Source organism: Pleuronectes platessa, chromosome 15, assembly GCF_947347685.1.
Source record: "Pleuronectes platessa chromosome 15, fPlePla1.1, whole genome shotgun sequence".
In the NCBI taxonomy this organism is placed as follows: Eukaryota; Metazoa; Chordata; class Actinopteri; order Pleuronectiformes; family Pleuronectidae; genus Pleuronectes; species Pleuronectes platessa.
This window is the reverse complement of record NC_070640.1, coordinates 14,944,912-14,964,149: the sequence shown is the minus strand read 5'-3', so window position 1 is coordinate 14,964,149 and position 19,238 is coordinate 14,944,912. Positions and strand designations below refer to the sequence as shown.

The window sequence follows — 19,238 nt, the reverse complement described above, 5'->3', positions numbered from 1 at the left end:
GCAGTAACATTTGTAACTCTAATTTTGTTTTGACAGACTGTGAAAAGAACGTTGAGAACATCACCACTCTACAGGAAGACACAGTCCAGTAATGGGTGTCAGAAGTTCAGTAGTGAACGACGGGTACTGTGGAAAAATGTGTGTCATTGTTGTACAATGTCCTTTGACTCTGTTTACACAAGGTTAACACAAAAAGGTTTGATTGTAAACTGATATTGGTACGAATTCATGTTATTCTCCTCTTCACAAGAAACAAACAATCCAAATTACCTGCAGAAAGCCCTTGATGGACGATTCAGCTGCATCGTCAGACTGGCCAGACAGCAAGATGCCAACTTTAATGCCAATTTATTTGTGTAACATTCTGTGACCAAATGTATAGATAAGTTTTTGTAGATTGTAAAAATAGATAACCCATTTATTAAAAAAAAACTACACTAGAATTACCGCACTGCATTGTATGACTCCGCTAACCAGTGCAGTGTCCGTCTACATATTTCTACATATTTTCTCTCGTATAAATGACACTGTGTCTCTTGACAACTGAAACCATAAGATGAGGTCAGTGTGGCCTTGACCTTTTGACTTTAACACAAATACACAGTTAGACAATCCGAAAACATACAGTTATGCCAAAATATATTTTGTTTCACATTCTAGATGGCATAAGCAGAGACATCAACTCAGGAAAAATATTTCTGTAGAAAAGAAAGCCCTGTACGTGTACATAGATTTTAAAACACATTTACTTATAATAGAGATCTTTTAAATTAATGTCCCAGAAATTATTTCTGATAGATGACCCCTGCCTCATTCATTGTAGTATTAATGTGTTTGAAAAAGTCAGGCTGCCGATTACCAGCTACTGATTTGAGTCAAACATCTATTAATATCCTCTGTGTTCATTTCTTTAATGTTAAGAATGTTTCTCACAAGACCTTATCAGATGCATTGTGAAACATCTGGGTCACCTAAATTTAGTGTAAACAAGAGAGTGAACTCTTGACTAATGATGGTATGTATTTTGCACTGATACACAAACTTGATGTTACACATCTTAAACAATATGATATGGGTGTCCCTAGACAACCAGACCTGTGTGCTTTGCTGTGACTATAAATGACTGGAACCTCAGATAAAGAAAGTTATTTTCTGACTTCAATTACTGAGGCATTCTCTACAGAATGTAATGTGCCCATTCTACTTCAGATCCATTGGATCATTGTGTGTTAATGTTGCTTAAAGCAGAGCATTCACTGCTTTAATGTAATCAGCATCTTATCTGACAATATTATGGTGTAGAAGTGCAAGGAAATACCAATATGTTATGATCAATGTCATTTATTGTGCACAAACATTACATTAAGGCATCTGCTGGAAATGTTATGATCAACAATTCTCATGCAAAAAATACTTTAAAAACTACACAAATAGTGTTTTGGAGAGGGGGGTTTCAGAGGGAGGGGGCAGCTCTGGAGAAAGGTCTGTCAATCCAGGTCTGCTGCTTGGTGTGATGGAGACATGAGGTTAGCATCAGGAGCGGAGGCTGCAGGAGGGACCGTGGAGCTGAGGCACACCTGTACTGCTTCTCTTGAGAAGAACTGAAGGACACACAAACAAACCATAGTGTTAAATTATGAAGATGGTTCCCTCTGATTTTTTTGTTTTAAAAATAAACGTCACACAGGCCGCTAAAAACTAAAAATGCTGAAGCTAACAGCTACCACACAGCAAGCTAATGCCTTCCTAAGGCTGCCAGGGAGTAGCATTGTAGCAAGAGAGTGTAGCTAATCACAGCCCTCACAGTTCTTCATCAGTGGAGAAGTACCTCGCCATGTTTTCATCTTCAGAGGAGTCATCAAAAGACTGTGCTGCTGTTCCGGAATATGTCAGGCCCGCTGCAGCCTGCTGGGCTTGAAATCTGAGCACGCAGAGTAGGCCCTCACGTCCCCTCTCAGTAAATGCATCAGTCCTTCCTGAGAATATATGATAAAAAACAAAACGTCTCAATAGTGCGTTTGTACGTGTGTACGTATGTATACGTACACACGTACAGGGCTTTCTTTTCTACAGAAATATTTTTCCTGAGTTGATGTCTCTGCTTATGCCATCTAGAATGTGAAACAAAATATATTTTGGCATAACTGTATGTTTTCGGATTGTCCAACTGTGTATTTGTGTTAAAGTCAAAAGGTCAAGGCCACACTGACCTCATCTTATGGTTTCAGTTGTCAAGAGACACAGTGTCATTTATACGAGAGAAAATATGTAGAAATATGTAGACGGACACTGCACTGGTTAGCGGAGTCATACAACGCAGTGCGGTAATTCTAGTGTAGTTTTTTTTTAATAAATGGGTTATCTATTTTTACAATCTACAAAAAGTTATCTATACATTTGGTCACAGAATGTTACACAAATAAATTGGCATTAAAGTTGGCATCTTGCTGTCTGGCCAGTCTGACGATGCAGCTGAAGCGTCCATCAAGGGCTTTCTGCAGGTAATTTGGATTGTTTGTTTCTTGTGAAGAGGAGAATAACATGAATTCGTACCAATATCAGTTTACAATCAAACCTTTTTGTGTTAACCTTGTGTAAACAGAGTCAAAGGACATTGTACAACAATGACACACATTTTTCCACAGTGCCTGTCGTTCACTACTGAACTTCTGACACCCATTACTGGACTGTGTCTTCCTGTAGAGTGGTGATGTTCTCAACGTTCTTTTCACAGTCTGTCAAAACAAAATTAGAGTTACAAATGTTACTGCCCCACAACCCATTGCAGATACGGTTGTATTAGCACACCACATCGGATCAAAACAAAACTGCAGTCTGTGAAACAAGCAGTTTTGGTAGATATAAGGGAAATGCTAATATTCCTGCATGAAACATATTCAGTCCCTTAAGCAAAAATAACAATGATGGCAGGCCGCAACCTCGATGCCTTCGTCTACTTTGCTTACAGACTAGTTTGCGGAGTCTCGTGCTGCCGCCCACTGACCGATACATCATCGCTCTTTTCTGAAACTAATGAAGGCAAATTCACACATGTAGACAGAAATAATCAGTATAAATTAAAAGGTGTAAATATTGCTAACATTATGTTTGATGGGGGTCATCATTATACATAACAGAGGAAAACTTTGCACATGTATTCCTTAAATTTACTTGCCTTCCTGTGGAAAAAGTTGTTTTCCCAGTTAAACAATCACAGCAGGGAAGCATGATTGATCAAAATTCTTTCAGTGTGATATTAACTTGTATTTCAGCAAGCGTACTTTGGGGATGTAATAAAAATGTATATTTAGCACATTATATATAATGGTGTTTCTGCTATGTTACTTAAAAGTACCTCTTTAATGGTAGGATCATTTCTCTCCCTCATCTTCCTCGTGGTACGTGGATGATGTTAGTGGGCTCAACCCGGCTTCTCTTTCTCTCCAGGCTGCCCTTCCTGCTCTTCATCAAGCAAAACAAACTGTTCGGTCCAAGTTGTTGACGTTAATGAAACTCCTGTAGCTTCACTTTGATCCTCCTTGATTAAAAAAACAGAACATAGCAATTGTTTTATAAAATGAATCGCAACTCCATAACATGGAAACATTATTGTCATAGTGCATACTATACATTAAACCAAATTGACCTGATATTGTGGAGTAATAGTAGAGAAATACACTCCTTATTAATCTAAAGCAGGGGTTTTCAAATTGGGTGAATGTGAGCCTCCCCTTAGAGTAGGTAAGGACAGCCGAGCCTCCCCTCAAAAAAAATGAATCCCGTCCGCCTGACCTAACCCACACACGCCTCTTCAGTAAATGCCATCTTTTGTGTGTTCCAGGCAATGATGATTTTCAATAACTAATCAAATGTAATGTTGAAGACATTTTATTTCCACAACTTTTTTAAAAGTGCATTCATAAACGATTCTTTGCAACAGCAAATCATTTCCAACTTCATGCAGGCCTAATTGAGGCTACTTTTAAAATTAGGCCTATCCACAAGTCAACAAAACATGCTTAACATGTGTAATCGGCGCCAAAGCTACAACCAACGACATCCGACGGCTGAAATCGGTGCTGTGTGACCGGGCTTTAAGCGCACATTTGAAGGAGATGCACATCGTCTCGAAAAGAATCTGCACAATGGACAACTCTCTGATCAATGAACGACAACGGCATATTATCAGATCGAACAGATTCACATATTTTCATGAAATTTGTTAACGATTTCAGCCACGTACAACCTCAAATTTAAACAACAAACAAAATGCGTCAAATTCACATCATTTGCGCTACGAGCGGCATCAACCCTATGGCCCACCCAATTCATGGATTCAAGACAACACAACATTGACTTTCGATTGAATCGTCCATATCAGTAGGAACAATGAGGCCTCGCTTTTGATGCACAGAGGTGTTCGATGCGGGGCTGCAGTGCAGAGAGAAATATACACAAGTCGTCCTCCACCTGCAGCCTTGATCTGTATTTGTTTTTAATCACGTGATCAGTGTGGAAAACCCACACACACACAAGTTTGTGGAGGTAAAGGGGATTAAGACTTCCATAGCCCTATTGGAGATCTGGGGGAACTCGCTCTCCACAGACAACCAGAAACGCATTCAAGATCATTTTTCCTACGTTTTTTGCTGGGTCCTGTCTCCTCCCTTAATGCTGACTCCTGTTGACTTGGGACAGGGAAACGATGCATTTTAAAACTAATACACGCACGCACAATTATCGATATCACTAGAGCTGCATACAGATGTGTATTTTGTTTTTGCGAGTGTCTCGTGTCGCGCCTCCCCTTTGGCTCTTTGGCGCCCCCCAGGGGAGGCGCGCCTCACCTATTGAAAACCACTGATCTAAAGCATTCATAAATCAAATTCATGTTTATATTTATATTGTAGCGTCCCTCAATGATGAGCTAAGCGTCTTGAACTGGTTTCAACAACCATGTATTCACCTCCCAGGTAGCACAGGCTACCGTGGGCTGAAGCATGTGGCTAACAATGGCGTATTAGCTGATGAACAGCGTCCATAGTGTGGATTGACGGACTCTCTCCGCACTCGGACTGTAAACCTAGATCGTAACGATCTTTAAAAACAATAAACTACTTACCTGACAGAAGGAAGATGACATCGTGGTCTTCCAAGCGCTCCGTGTTTATGACGTAGCGCTGAGTTAAAGGACTAGTTGTTTACAAATAGGGTTTTTACGACAGCCACACGTCATGTCCGCTCGCGCACTCGGTCCGGTCGCGCACTCGGGCCGGCCTCGGTATGAATAGACTCGCAGGATCCTTCTCATTAGAGACGTAATCTAGACTCAAATATTACTATTATATAACATGAATAACATTCACGATCACTGAAGGACACCACGCAGGGACTGTGATTTAAACACCACGCTGCGCCGTGGTGGCATGGCAACCATCATAGCAACGATAAAAACATGCGTGATAACTATTAAAATATTTATCATAAGCACGAACTGGCTGAAGACTGTGGAAGCAAAGAGCACATTTCTCGCTAGAAATGGTGTCAGAAAGTATTTTTATGCCCAAACTAAGTTACAAAATTATATTTTTATCTGAAAAAACAAGGAATCTGCGCCATGTTTTCCTCTCCGCAGACGGGAGCTTGAGAGTCACGTGACGTGAGAACACGCCAATGCAAAACAATGGGAGGACTAAATGTTACCATCTCACAATCTGAGAGGCCAGATTGTGAGATGGTAACGTCGTTCCAAGTGGACCAACGTTGCCATTGAACGTTTTCTGATGAGACTGGGTTGTTTAAAATAGCTCAATTAAAAAAATCCTACAAAGAGATACAATACAAATTGTTACATGTGTTTGATCAATAAAAATACAAAAATATTATGGTTATTATGATTATTAATATTATTACTTAGAAACAGGATTTGTGAGCAGGAAAGAGGAAACGCTCTCCAGTCCCAAAAAGAATCCTCTCAGGTTGTGATCATTAACTCAGACGTAACCCTGGTGACACATTTTATAACTGGGTGTTGCAGTGACACAAATCATGGCTGAAGCAAGCCTGTCCCCCCCCCCCCCCCCCCACACCTACACTGTCATGACTGACGGGCGCGGGCGATGACTTCATACATTACCCAGGTCCTCGTTGTGATATAACGCCTGATGTCAAGGTTTGGTCTCAAAGCTGTCCTCTATGGACTTGCTCCTGTCGACACGGTTGACTGGAATGTCTACAAAGGAGTGTCCCTGCTGGTTGTCACGGAAACTGTCCGGACGTACAGCTGTGTCTTCCCTGATGACGTCGTGCACGAGGACGCGAGCCACTTCCATCTCTCACGCATTCCCGTTGTGTGGCATTGGCGAAAAAATAACATGTGATGTGTCACATCCTGTTCTCCTCCTTCCTCTTTATTGTGTCTTGCCATGAAGGCCGGGCAGAGAGGAGGGGTTGACATTCCACAGCTGCCCGAGTTCAGTTTCAGACAGATTCTTTTCAGAGGCCTCAAACGTCATCCATTTGAATCAAGGCAATAAATAATCTCCTGCATGTACTGCTCTTTAGCTAGTCGAACTCCCACACACTTCACTGGTGTGGAGGATCTTTATCATCCCTCCCTCCTCTCCTCCTAATCCCCTCTTGTACTGTGGCGGTTTAGAGGGAGAAATCTGGAGAATTCCTTTCAGTGACCACACCAAACTCTCTCAGTCACATGCTCTCTTTTTCCTTCCCGTCCTTCTCCTAAATAAGGAATTACAATTTGAGTGGGGAAAAAGAGAAAGAGCAAATGGGCGGGTCACAGAGTGAAATTAGAGGACCTGAGGGCGTATCTCCCTCCCCTCTCTCTCTCTTTCTCTCTTGCTCCCTCTTTCTGTTGAATGTGGTGAAGTCATATATTTCAGACAAGGGTGTTTGCTGCATTAGCGCCAGCCCTCCTGTACAGTGCACGTTAGAAAGAAGAGGAGCACTGCCACACAAGCTCAGACTCACCTGTCCTCACCTGAAAGCTACTACACAAAGTAAGTAATACTCCTCATGGCCTCACCCATGAACCCCCGGCAGCTACATCGATTTCTTCGTTGCTTTGTGGTGCTTGTGGTTCACGCTGAGCAGGAAACAGGAAACAATGAGGTATAATGTATCACCCATTTTTGGTCGTACAGAGAGTGAGGCTGAACGCTCAGTTAAAGTTTAACTATTCCTATGCAGTTTGGATTCCCTCTGAATGTCCCACTACATAGTCTGTAAAGTCTTGCGTTGTGGAATCCTCCTTATCTTACTCTCAGCTCTCTTCCGAGGAGCTCAGGGGCAAAATGTGAGGCCTCGCAGTTTCAGGGAACGTGCGCCTGTTCAGCTCCTGACACATCGCACATCAGGGACCCCTCAACGTAGAGCCAGTGCAGTCTAATAACATGTCATTAACTACTTTTAATACATGGTCTGAACATCAGCTCCAGACAGCTCAGGAAGCAGCAGGAGAACATGTGTGTTTCACATGTGTCGTCACATTTATGGAGCAAAGTAAAACTTTATGTGCAGGCGAGTGCTTTGGACTGTGAGATAAGTGAGAAACTGTGACTTCATGCGCTGTTCTTCTTATCTTCAGGCTTAACTAGAGAGTATTGAGTTTACAATGTGGCTCAGCAGCAGCAGCAGTTGGGATGGTGCAGGACAAAGGGAAACGTGATCTTCGATCTCTGTTCAATAACTGCTTTATCCTCTGTATCACGAAGGTTTCAGAACAAACCTGTTGAACTAAAGCAGTCACTAGTACAGACGCTGAATAATTGTAAAAAATTAATTAAAAAACCCTCCTTGTGACGCAGCTTTATGTAGCCATGTTGCAACAGCAAGAAAGTTGTGAAACATCTCGTTATGGAAGACTACAAGATACTATGATTCAGAAGAAATCGGTTCCAGTGATGAGAATGATAAATCAAACAGTAACAGCTGGAGGTGCATCTGGGTGGGACACATTAACCCTCTAATGGCACATGGGAGCTGATTAGAGCACTTAAACAGAGAGGAGTAGTTTCTCTATGAAGCAGCCAAGTATTAAAATGTGCCAGCATCAAGGAAAACATTAATGGAAAAGCTCACGTCAGACTCCTGGACTACTGAAAGCTGAAAATGGTATTTCAGTGGGAAAGCAGTTGTATATTATTTATCTTCTTATTTACCATTATCTGATTGTAACAGTAACTTGTCCTGCAGCCGTGGTGATCAATACAAACCTAACAATGATGTTATGAATGATTAACTAGGACAGGGGCAGAGCTAGGACTTTTCTAAATCAGGGGCCACAATTACACAGAGGGGACGATTATATGTCTAATATCCATGAATCACCCATGATTCATTAACATGCACATTTAAGTCATTGCCTGTTTACTGTTAACTCTATATCTTTGAGCAAAGTCACACATCCTTGAATATATTCTGAAGATTCTTCCTCTGTCAAGCACATTGTGTACTTTCAAAAAACTTAGACTTTAACAAAATGTACATTTTTATTGTTAGTATTGTTTATGACTAGTTTGTTTATAAATAATAAAAAGACTACTGACAGGATAGGGGGACTTAAGGGGGCCCAATCAGATTTCCGCTGGGGCCAGTGCCCCCCTGGCCCTGCCCCTGGATCCACCCGTGAACTATGAGACATGGAAGTGTAAGTTTATGCCTGATTTGTTACATTTGGTTATCAGCAGTTTACAGTTGTTATACGATGACATTACATAGGTCACCCGGCTGATTTAAAGTGAATGAAAAACGTGTATGTATAAGTTACACGTAAACCAAATTCAGGATAATTACTTTCCATATTGAAATCAAGTCAGTAACCTCAGCAGCACACTCATCCATTATCAACATCCTGGTTTTTATTGTTGAGGCTTGTAGCTGTGGCTCTAAGATTACAAGTCGTCAGAGTAACTGCCCGGCCCCTGCCAACTGATTTGTTAAGCGTAGAGTTTACTAACTCAAACACTTGAACATGCACTCTGTTTGAACAGCTTGCCCTTTTCCATGTGTGTTCAGTCTTTGCTATGAACTCCCCATTAAAATCAGTCCTGCAATTTGCGGAGTGACAGCGGCATGAGCTAATCTTGTGACATTCAATCACTGGCTTGCTGTCACAAACTGGCTCTGGTACAAGTTAATGGACAGGAAGAGGGTTCTCCTGCACAACCTCAGACAATGAACAGAGTGGGATCTATGGCAGCCAGGCCTCCAGGGCAGAGCTGTTGGACGCAGCGATGATTTGTCAAACTATCAACACAGATTGTGTAACACTGACAAGCCTCTGGTTTGCAAGGGGTGGTGCCATTCTGGCCTTAGGGCACAAATATACTTCATACTTATATTAAATTTTGGTTTGCCGGCATTTTTAACAGATGCATGTCATCCTACGCTATTTGTTCAGCTTTTTTTGTCGTAGCCCAGAAAACAAAAGAACTCTCATTTATGCACACATTCTTGGGCAGGAAATGAAGAAAAGTAAGAAGGGGGCGGGGGGGACTTTTCCATCTGCCATAAGCATCTTCATATGTTATCCACTGTGCAAGACATTCAGAGATGGCACTGGTGGGTGTGCCGATAGCTGAAGAGATTGGGTGCATACACAGCATTGATGCATATGCCTTCAGCAGCAGGTCACAAGTTTGACCCCCGGCTAGCCGGACCATTTACTGCACGTCATTCTCCCTTTGTCACGCCCCATTTCCTTTCACTCCTTCACTGTCTATCTATATAAAGGCAAAAAGATGTCACTGAAATGTGTAACTGCCTGTGTAACTCATTCCAATCTGTCAAAGCAGCAACTGCATCATGGTGGCGAACAAGTTTCATCTCATTCTCTCTCTCACACAATTTATGAGTTTGTTTAGACTCCTGTTTGGACATGCACTACCTTTGTCAGGGAGGGAGGAAGGAAGTGACAGTTGAGCAAGCAAACAGGATGCAGGAAGCAGGGCCGCTCTGCTGAAGCTAACAGGAAGCTCTTAGTGCATTAATAAGTCAGATAGGCGGATGGTAATGACTTACAGAGAGCAGCGGTGTCGTAATTCCTCAAGACACTTAGCATTTACAACTTCCATGTATAGAGAATGTAGAATAATGACAATAGCATGGTCCGAGCAATGGAAACCTACACTCTGGTAATGACTGTGAGAAAATGTGCGCGTCGCATCATTGCAATTACAAAAAGAGCATGATTAAACATGTCCTCCTGTATTATAGAGAGGTTGACACACACACATGCACCTCTGCCGAGCTTGAGTTAGTGGTTTGACATTCTGGGAAATACAGTTTCTCACTTCCTGGTGAGAGATGAGATGAGATGACTCACTCTCGGCCAGAAACTGAATAAGGCGAAGCGAGGGCCCCAAAAATTTGCAACATTCATTTTGAAGGATTGGAACTATGTAGGAACTCATAAAAAAACAGCTTGAAGCACATTAATGCAGCGTATGCACGCATCAGGAAGATATCGACTTAGATCCTACTTGAAAGTCAGCCAGGTCTGTGGGTGTGAGCTGGGCAGGGATTTGAATTGGACTGTTTTTATATCTCTTAAATATCCACAATGAAAAGGACTTTAGGGAGTGACGTTTACTGAGCTATTTGCTAATCTAGAGACAACGTTACCTTCCAACAGGATCAGCATGGCAAACCACGGTCCTGCTTACGGCCTGAGCCGTGAGGTTCAGAGTAAGATTGATAAAAAATACGACCAGGAGCTGGAGGAGAGGCTGGTGGAGTGGATCATCGCCCAGTGTGGTTCTGGCGTCGAGCAGCCCGAGCCAGGCAGGGTTGGCTTCCAGAAGTGGCTCAAGGATGGACGTGTGAGTGCTGGCATTGAATATACGTAAATATCTAGAATCGTAAGTTTGCATTTGTGTACAATATTTACAAAAGATTCTCCTCCTTGTGTCCGCTCTAGTTGCTGTGTGAGCTCATCAACAGCCTGTGCGGAGACAACAAGCCCATCAGGTCCATCAAGCCCTCCACTATGCCGTTTAAGCAGATGGAGCAGATCTCCATGTTCCTCAAAGCTGCGGAAAACTATGGAGTCGTTAAGACCGACATGTTCCAGACCGTAGACCTCTTTGAAAGTAAGCTGTCCAGCAGAACTCATCTGTGTTATTACAACAGAGTCTTTGGCAGATTTACAGCTGTATAAATAAGGAAATGAACACACACTGAGTGGTTGAAGTGTCATTGTCTCCTCGTGCATTCATTTGAGATTGTTGCATGTCTTCAGGCTCAGACCTGGCGGCTGTCCAGAGGACCCTGATGTCTCTGGGTAGTTTGGCAGTCACAAAGCATGATGGGAATTACAAAGGAGATCCCAGTTGGTTCCATAAGTAAGTTTGAGCTTTTCCCCCTCCAATGCAACTAGCCTGTTAAAACAAAAGGAGCTTTCTTTTTCAGTGCTGGGGAATGACTTTGTTTTTATGCGTGCAGGAAGTCCACCGGGAACAGGAGAGACTTCTCAGAGGAGCAGCTGAGTGAAGGCAAAAATGTCATCGGCCTGCAAATGGGCACAAATAAAGGAGCATCTCAGGCCGGCATGACAGGCTACGGACGACCCAGGCAGATTATCAACAACCCCTAAACCCGCGCACCGCTGTAACCCTCCCCCCCGATACACTCCTCCCTCTGTCCTCCGAAAGGCCATTCAGCGAGGATGAAGCGACTTGGACTCTTACCTTGGCCATTAGGAGAAATGTGACGTGACTGCTTTCAAGACGAAACTGGACCAAAAACGGGGGACCAACGACAACATGTGCACACACACGACGCACACTCCACGTTGAGGAGACACACACTTGTAGAGAGCGTCAACAGTACTGAGTGATTAGACAATCCGACCGAGCGTTTAAACGTGTATTTTTACGACTACGCTTTTAATTGTACATAATACTTTTAAAAACATCATTCCAGTTGTTTTGCATCCTTTAAGTCACTACCGTAGAATCAAACAGGCTCTTAATTTCTACAAACCATGACATTTTCTGATTTCCTACCTTCCATACAGCCACTGCTTTCAGTTCATCTCAGTACTCAAGAAATGCGATACAAGTTTTCTGTATTTTATCGGCTACGTTTCTGCAAAATGATAACGCAGCAACGCTTTCTGTTGGGGCATTCAGGGACTACCTCATATCTTAGATTTTCAAGTTTTTCATGTCTTAAACAACAAAATCCACATTTCCACAGGGTTCTTGTTTGTGCTTTGTTCATCTGCCAGTGTTGCTACGCTTAAAAATCAATAACTGGACATCAGGTTGTCCATGAATGCACCACCAAGGGGAGTTCAGCAAATGTTATCTTCTCCTATGAGCAGGGCCAGACAGCTATAATGATAAACTTAAATAAAATGAATTATAAAGAGTAAACTGAGCACATGGTTCAGAGTGAAGACCTTTCAATAGCATATTTCACACCTCTGCTGAATCCTTGTGAACTGGAATGAACTGAAACAGGTAAGAAGTGTATTCATTGCTGTGGTTTAAAATACATTTAAGTAGAAAATCTGGAGTTAATATGTTACAACAAGAGAGAAATCCACTTGTTTTGGAAAAATCTGAATACATTTTTAAAGGAAATTCTCGGTTAAGTGCAAAAGTGTGTGTTTCACCTGCTATGTGCATTTAGATCTCAGTTCATTTCTAATAAACGTTGGACCTTCTTTTTAGATTTTAACATCAATTGGACGATATTGGAATAAAGTTTGATTTGACTGAAAAGACGCCTCTTGTGTGCTGATTAGATGAACTCACAGAACAGTGAGATGTGTTCACACCTCCTGTGTGGTTTATTAGTAACGTGCGTGGTATCGAGGAAACAGTAAAAAAGAGGAAATGACACATGGCAACCAATGGTAAACATGTCAGTGTTTTTACAGGTAACTATAGCCTTGTGCTGAGCTGTGTTTGTTTTAAACCAGAGCTGTGCTCTACACAGAGATAACAGTCAGTAACAAAAAAGGTGCAAAGTGCCAAAAGGTGGGAGGAGAAAGAAATGAAGGAGGGAGTATTGATGGGTGGGGATAAGGCCTGGATTTTTCCTGGCCATGTCATCTCTGGTTGGATGGAAGGAGAGAAACGAAGGGGGATTCGTATGTCTAACCCCTGCCAAGATTTGGTTTATACTTTGTTTTTACTTGAGCTGTACAGCATGACCGTCTCAGAAAAAAAGGCCAGAGATGGAGACGATAGAAGAAGAAGGCTTGGTCTGATGAAGAAAAAAAGATTATTTGAAAAAAAGAAAAGAGAAGAAAAGACACTCGATGGAGTGAGACACGAGAGATTACGGTGGCTGGGGTCAAAACACAGAGCAGGTCAAGACAGAACAGGACTGAAGAGGTCAGAGAGCGTTTCCAAACAAGGAGTGACCGCTGCAGAGGGAGGATAAACACAAAGACTTCCTTTTCCTCTTCCTTTGTATTCACAGGAAAGTGTGTGTAAAAATGGATTGGCACAGAGGGTTAAAACGGTAAATCCATGAGCAAGGACTACCGATTTAAAGGACAGTGAAGACAATACAGTAAATATGAACTTTGTATCCTGTATTTTTTAGGTTTTTAATCTATTCTTTTAATAATAAAAACAAAAGAGAAATGCTTTACTTACACACTTTGCAGGCACAATTATATTAAATAGTTCATAAAGCCTCTCCTGAAGTGAGCTCATCTGCTTTTAATAGGCCCTTAATATTAAAACTCCCTGCATGAGGATGCAACACATTATTCTCTGCAGGGAAGTGGCTCAGTCGTATAGTTTACATCATTATAATTTACAAAAGGTCTTTATTATTTCAACAGTTATATTTATTTCAGCAAACCGGTTCGGCTTTGGCACACGTGAGTTTCCAGAGCCTCACCCTACTCAACACTTACACTGGAGTTTATTAGACAGAATGTCAGTGTCAGGACTTGCTGGGACTCTAGATTCCTTCTGGTTCAACATACCAAACATCCAGGGCCGTGCAAGGACATTTGGGGGGGGGGGGGGACAAAGATTATTACACTCAATAACAGTTGACTACAACATTATGAATTCACACAGAGAAGATGGTTTTGCTTGGTTTCATATATAGTGTGGATATGTAGTGGCCTATGTGCTGCTCTGATGCTATTCATTTCACAACAGGGACAATCAGTTCTGAGGCGTTTAAACCTGATCCTCATTTGAGGATCATGATATGAAAGTAACACATGTAATAGTTTCGCTCTGTATATATGTCGTCTCTCTGTTAGATTCAGTAGCCCTGATCAGTCTTTTCAGTGAACTTTATTACATTACAATCTAAATGGAGTAAAATCCTTCATGACTGTTTTGCATTGTTTCAGGGTGTGGCCTTTAACATTTTATCACTTAATCAACCTTTATCTAAGACAATAAAATCTACTCCCTCATTTAACCATCTTATCAGCCAATGTTGTGAAGTGTAACTTAGTGAATTAATGATTAATTAATGAATCAGTGAATGGCTGACTTGGAGCTGAGAGGGATATAACCATGTACATGCTGGTTTCAGCAGGTATACTGAATCTGTGCTGACAAACCCAAGAGAAAAGAACTCCCTTCTTTGAATATCCACCTATCTTTGATCGAGGTATTTAAAAATACTCCAGAACAGAGGCTCAGTGAATAAGAAGGGTTTCTATTTTTACTCTTACTCGGAGTAATGAGGTAACTATGTAAATGTGAGGTCAAATTAAACACCATCGCTTTGAAGCTGAGTTTTCATAACTCATGAATCCATTTCACTTCTGGCCCATCACACCAACGAGGAACAAAGCTTAAATTAATGAGATTTCAAAAAATCCACTCGTCCCGTCTGAAACATTCCCAAACAAACTTGAACAAACATCCTTATCTGACGTTGTTATGTCTCCGTCTTTTTTATATTTCTGGATAAAATTTGTTGCAGAACGTTGGTGCCTGGCCTTTCTGATACAGGAGACATTTTTTTTTTCATTCCATCAGGGTTTAAATGAAAGTGTGGAAACACCAACACATCAGTGGCCTCACTGTGGTGGAATGTACTTTGCTGCCATACAGGGGCATAACTGGGGCGACGATAGCCTGAGGTTACAGAGGTGGTATTTTGACTGGAGGGCGGCCAGCTCCTGAGACTGTCTGGGAAAATGTGAATGGGGGATCTGATATTACACCTTCTGCTCCTTTAACGGCCCGGTGTAAATTAGGGCGATCTATCTATAATATGTTTACATGACTAATTGTAACATGAGTATGTTATCACCTGAAATGAAGAATCAATGTGTTTCGATGATCTAGGAATAAGCTCTTTACATTACAAGTGGGTCCTCCTCCATGTCGGCCATGTTTGTCCAGTAGTCCAGAGCAGTAAAAACCGAACACTGCCTCTAGGGACAGCCTTTTGTGTTTTTTATGTTCCCTTTATGTTCTGCAACATGTTTGGAAAAGGGTGCGAGAGCAGGGGTATTCAGTTGCAATCTGCAACCTCACCACTAGGTATCACTGAACCCTTCTCAGTGAGACTTAGACAGCTACCTCTGTACTGATGAGCAAGGTAAAAGCTAATGTATGGTGCATTTACGTACAAAAATATCCATCGCACATACTACCATGGGTCTTTTACATTGGCATGGTTGTTATGCATTATATCCACTAGGGGGCAGTGCAGAGTTGAGGGTTTACCGACAACACGAAAATGTCAAAGGTGAAGAAGGTTGTGATACCGACCTCTTGGGAAAGAGGGACAAGCAGCTATATGTCCCATTTCCTAGGCCTGTAGTGTCTTACCAATTTAAAATGTCTCTCCTCAGACATTTTTTACTCCTGTACAATGATTGACTTGCGTAAACTATTGGCTACACTGCCCCCCCCCCCCCCCCCCCCCTATAATTCCCGGTGGTAATTCTCCATTTTGTCCCTAGGTTTTCAGAAGACGCAAACAAATATGGAAGAAACAAACAAAATGAGAGTGCGGAGAGAAGGTTCTGCCCAACTCTGTACATGTAACTAACGTTGAGCAGAAATAAGCCTAACAAGGCCATTTCCAAATTTCTTAAACTTAGTCTTGGAGAACACGTCAAGGCTGTCACCTACTCCAGACTCAACATTCAGTGTGCTTATCAGAACAGAACTAATGCTACGGTTGTTACGGTCACTGAGGTGATGCATAGACTCGAAGAGTGACGCATTGGAAAAAAGCTGTCACACCCTTCATCAGAGGCATGACTTCAACCACCCAGAGTGGGTATTCTGGCATGGCCATAATGAACATGACCAGCAAAGTTAGTTGGTGGGAAGCCTGTGAGGGATTATGTCCTTTCATGACTCGGACTGGCTGATGTCCCTGCAGAGTCTCATGTAGTTTCATTCATACAGACATCAGGCGTGAAGACTGATGAACGACACCACACTAATGTACTGAATTAAGAGAACAATCTCAACAAAAGGTCCGTTTGTTGTTGATTTTTTCCCCCACTCAAACACCAGAGCAAGCTTTAAATTAAACTAGTTGAAATAGTTTAGAAGAATGTCTGTTTTTCCTTCTATTACAACTGGTCAAAGTCCATCTGCTGATGAAGATCATGTGAAATGAAAAGCCCCAAAACAGCTGCCAATGGAATCTTTTTTTCTGAAGATACATTTTAGTCCCTTGTCCACAGTCGTTTTTCACATGTGGCCACAAAATCAAGTTATAACCAAGGGGAAATGTAAGGCTTGTGTATACGGTACAAAGACACATTGTTCTTTTCTTAGAGATGGAGCTGCTTCAGTTTCCCACAAAGATAAAACAGATTATTTGAGCGGTTTTTTCCCCCGGTTTACACCCTTTTTCCCAAAAGCAGATCGATTGCACCCTTTTAAACATTCCGCTAGGTTTGAATGTCACATTCCTCAAGTTAAATCTATACTTTGGGGAAGCCCCTAAGTTCTTATGATATATGTTTTTATGCCTTACAATAAATTCCTTATCATAAGAAAGAAGAGAATCCAAATGTAACATGCTTTGTAGACTTGTTAAGGTTTGTACACAGGAAGATATACATCTCCTTTTTCCACAATGCCCTTCAATAAATCTCACAACAAAAGATAATAGTGTACGTCTGTAGCTATCTAAAGAGTCCAAAGGGCAGCTTGTCCTATTGAGTTGTTTGTAACCCAAACAAAAACGCAGCTTCTTATTTTATGAGAAAGGCACGACAGCATTAATTAACAGTAGAGCAAATGTTAGGCTGCTTTGGTTTGTATGCAGCGGGGGGATGTCGGTGTAACGACTTCAAGTAAGCACCACAGACTGCAGTCAAGCCCTGTTTGCCCTGGGTGAAAGAGAAGTGAGCTGGACAGCGTGACCCTGACCTGAGACCTGCTGAATTAGCTTTAGAACCAAGACAATTAACGAGAAGTGCAGGGCAGAAATCAATGGGTATAAATGAAAATTCGATGACCTGGTCGTGGAGTAGAAAGAACCCGTCGGGATACTTCTGGACTGAGGGATGCAGACGTGCGGTTTCACAAGATGTTATGTAGGTATAACACATTTAGCACCTGAAGCCCTGAATGGTGTAATAGAGCTCTAACTTGCTGCCTAGATCCTCTGAGTATAAGACTGCGGTGAGCATGAAGATTGAATATGTGTGTGAGTGCGTGGATGAGTCACGGGAATGAATAAGGTTGTTTGTGAACCACAGAAGCTGATCTCATGACGCCTGTTTGTGACATAAACTGCTGTACTGTATGTGGCAGCGATGAACAGCAAGAGGGTGAAATAAGTATCAGGTGGGAATGGAGAGAAGCAGGTGTTTCCCTTACACACAGTCTGAGGCCAAATATTGAAATCTGAAAAAGGCTAAACGCAGAGCGAGGAAGACAAACCAGAGAGACGAGTTGAGATCCCGGAACAAGCTGTTAAATATTCATGAATCCTCAAAGTTCACTTTTAGAAAAGGCTGCTTTTGTTGAGCCATCTTTCAGCTGGTCTGTTGAAACCTGCCAACAACTTAGAAACTATAATTCATAAACCTTAAAAAGATCGAGCCCATACAGTACCTATGCCAAGGCCCAACACTTCCCTTAAATCCAACCAAGCTGCTCCTATTATTCACACACGCATGGATATCAGTCCCCCAAAATATGCTGAATTTTTTTTCATTAAGATCAGTGAATATTAAACAGATATATCTTTCTGCCTAGTAAAACAAAACTAGAATGAGACTCAGTGGAGTGCATACAAGCCAACGCCCAACAGTCCCCTTAAGAAATTATATTGAAATTAGTTTAATTTTATTTTTATCTACAACAAATTAAACACACTACCATAAACAAGTTTGATTTGTCTTCATCAAGATCCACAAATTATTCTCTGAGAGAACAATGATATAAAAATATGTTTTTTAAATAAAGAATAGAGCTCTTTCACACTCTCTTTTCTTGACTCATTACACATCCTTCCACCAAGTTTGATGGAAATGTCCAGTATAGTTTTGGCATAATCCTGCTTACTAACAAATAAAATGAACACACACTGAAGGAGAACCTCCTTGGCAGAGATTAACCAACCATGACAGTCATGAACTTTATCATGTGACAATTGGTACAGGGTTTTTGCAGAGGAGGGGGGGTTCCTCAGTCAAAGCCTTGTGGGCGTTCTAGGTTGGACATCGACCCCAAAGTCAGTCATGAGAAATCATGTGTTGGATAACGTTTTTTTTACTGTTGCTTTATCCTCATATATGACTGAAAATACTAAAGAACCACCTGGTTCCTGCACCTACTATAAAATCAATCCTGCAGTATCTTGTCGACATGATGCAAGTTTTGCCCTGCTGCCAGTCACTATGAACTATACAAAACGGTTGTAGTTTTTTTTGGAACTTCTGCTTTTATCATGACCACATGTCCACATCTCCTTCCTGTGAATCCTAATCTGATTGTGAACCTGAAACTTGCGACAGATTCAGCTTCAACTTTTGACCAAAACAAAAAAACAACAGCAACAAGAGTCACAGCACAAGCACATGGCTCTGGCCCAGGATGACATCTGATCTGAGAGCCATCAAACTATAATAACAGTTGCATCACATGGTGATTAAAGAGGCTGAAACCCATGAGGGGCATTTGACTAATGTGGAACCAAATTCCCCATATTAAAGAAAAATGATTGGATTTGTGGAATTTATTTCGAGGACACAATCATCTTTGTCCATGGTCCAATCAGAGAACCACACCATCAGTATA

At 41.7% G+C, this 19,238-nt stretch overlaps 1 protein-coding gene and 1 long non-coding RNA gene across 2 annotated transcripts; one reads left to right on the top strand and one right to left on the bottom strand.

Annotated features, from left to right (window-relative positions):
• Positions 1 to 2,648: 2,648 nt before the first annotated feature.
• LOC128457604 (uncharacterized) lies at positions 2,649 to 6,075 on the bottom strand. The gene is made up of 3 exons (XR_008341942.1): positions 5,123 to 6,075; positions 3,356 to 3,538; positions 2,649 to 2,735 (listed from the first exon to the last, which is right to left on the bottom strand). It is a non-coding gene; the product is annotated as an uncharacterized LOC128457604 (long non-coding RNA).
• A 781-nt stretch (positions 6,076 to 6,856) lies between these two features.
• Positions 6,857 to 12,749, top strand: LOC128457603 (transgelin). Its single transcript, XM_053442380.1, has 5 exons — positions 6,857 to 7,019; positions 10,655 to 10,841; positions 10,940 to 11,111; positions 11,261 to 11,363; positions 11,464 to 12,749. The coding sequence occupies exons 2-5, from the start codon at positions 10,662 to 10,664 to the stop codon at positions 11,612 to 11,614; spliced, it is 606 nt and encodes a 201-aa protein (XP_053298355.1). The 5' UTR covers positions 6,857 to 7,019; positions 10,655 to 10,661; the 3' UTR covers positions 11,615 to 12,749.
• The last annotated feature ends 6,489 nt before the right edge of the window (positions 12,750 to 19,238 follow it).

Bases quoted from the DNA above. Each gene is read 5' to 3' on its own strand.
- LOC128457603 (XM_053442380.1), top strand. From the start codon at position 10,662: ATGGCAAACCACGGTCCTGCTTACGGCCTGAGCCGTGAGGTTCAGAGT. The intron at 11,112-11,260 runs GTAAGCTGTCCA...GCATGTCTTCAG, and splicing joins GACCGTAGACCTCTTTGAAA to GCTCAGACCTGGCGGCTGTC. The intron at 11,364-11,463 runs GTAAGTTTGAGC...TTATGCGTGCAG, and splicing joins GATCCCAGTTGGTTCCATAA to GAAGTCCACCGGGAACAGGA.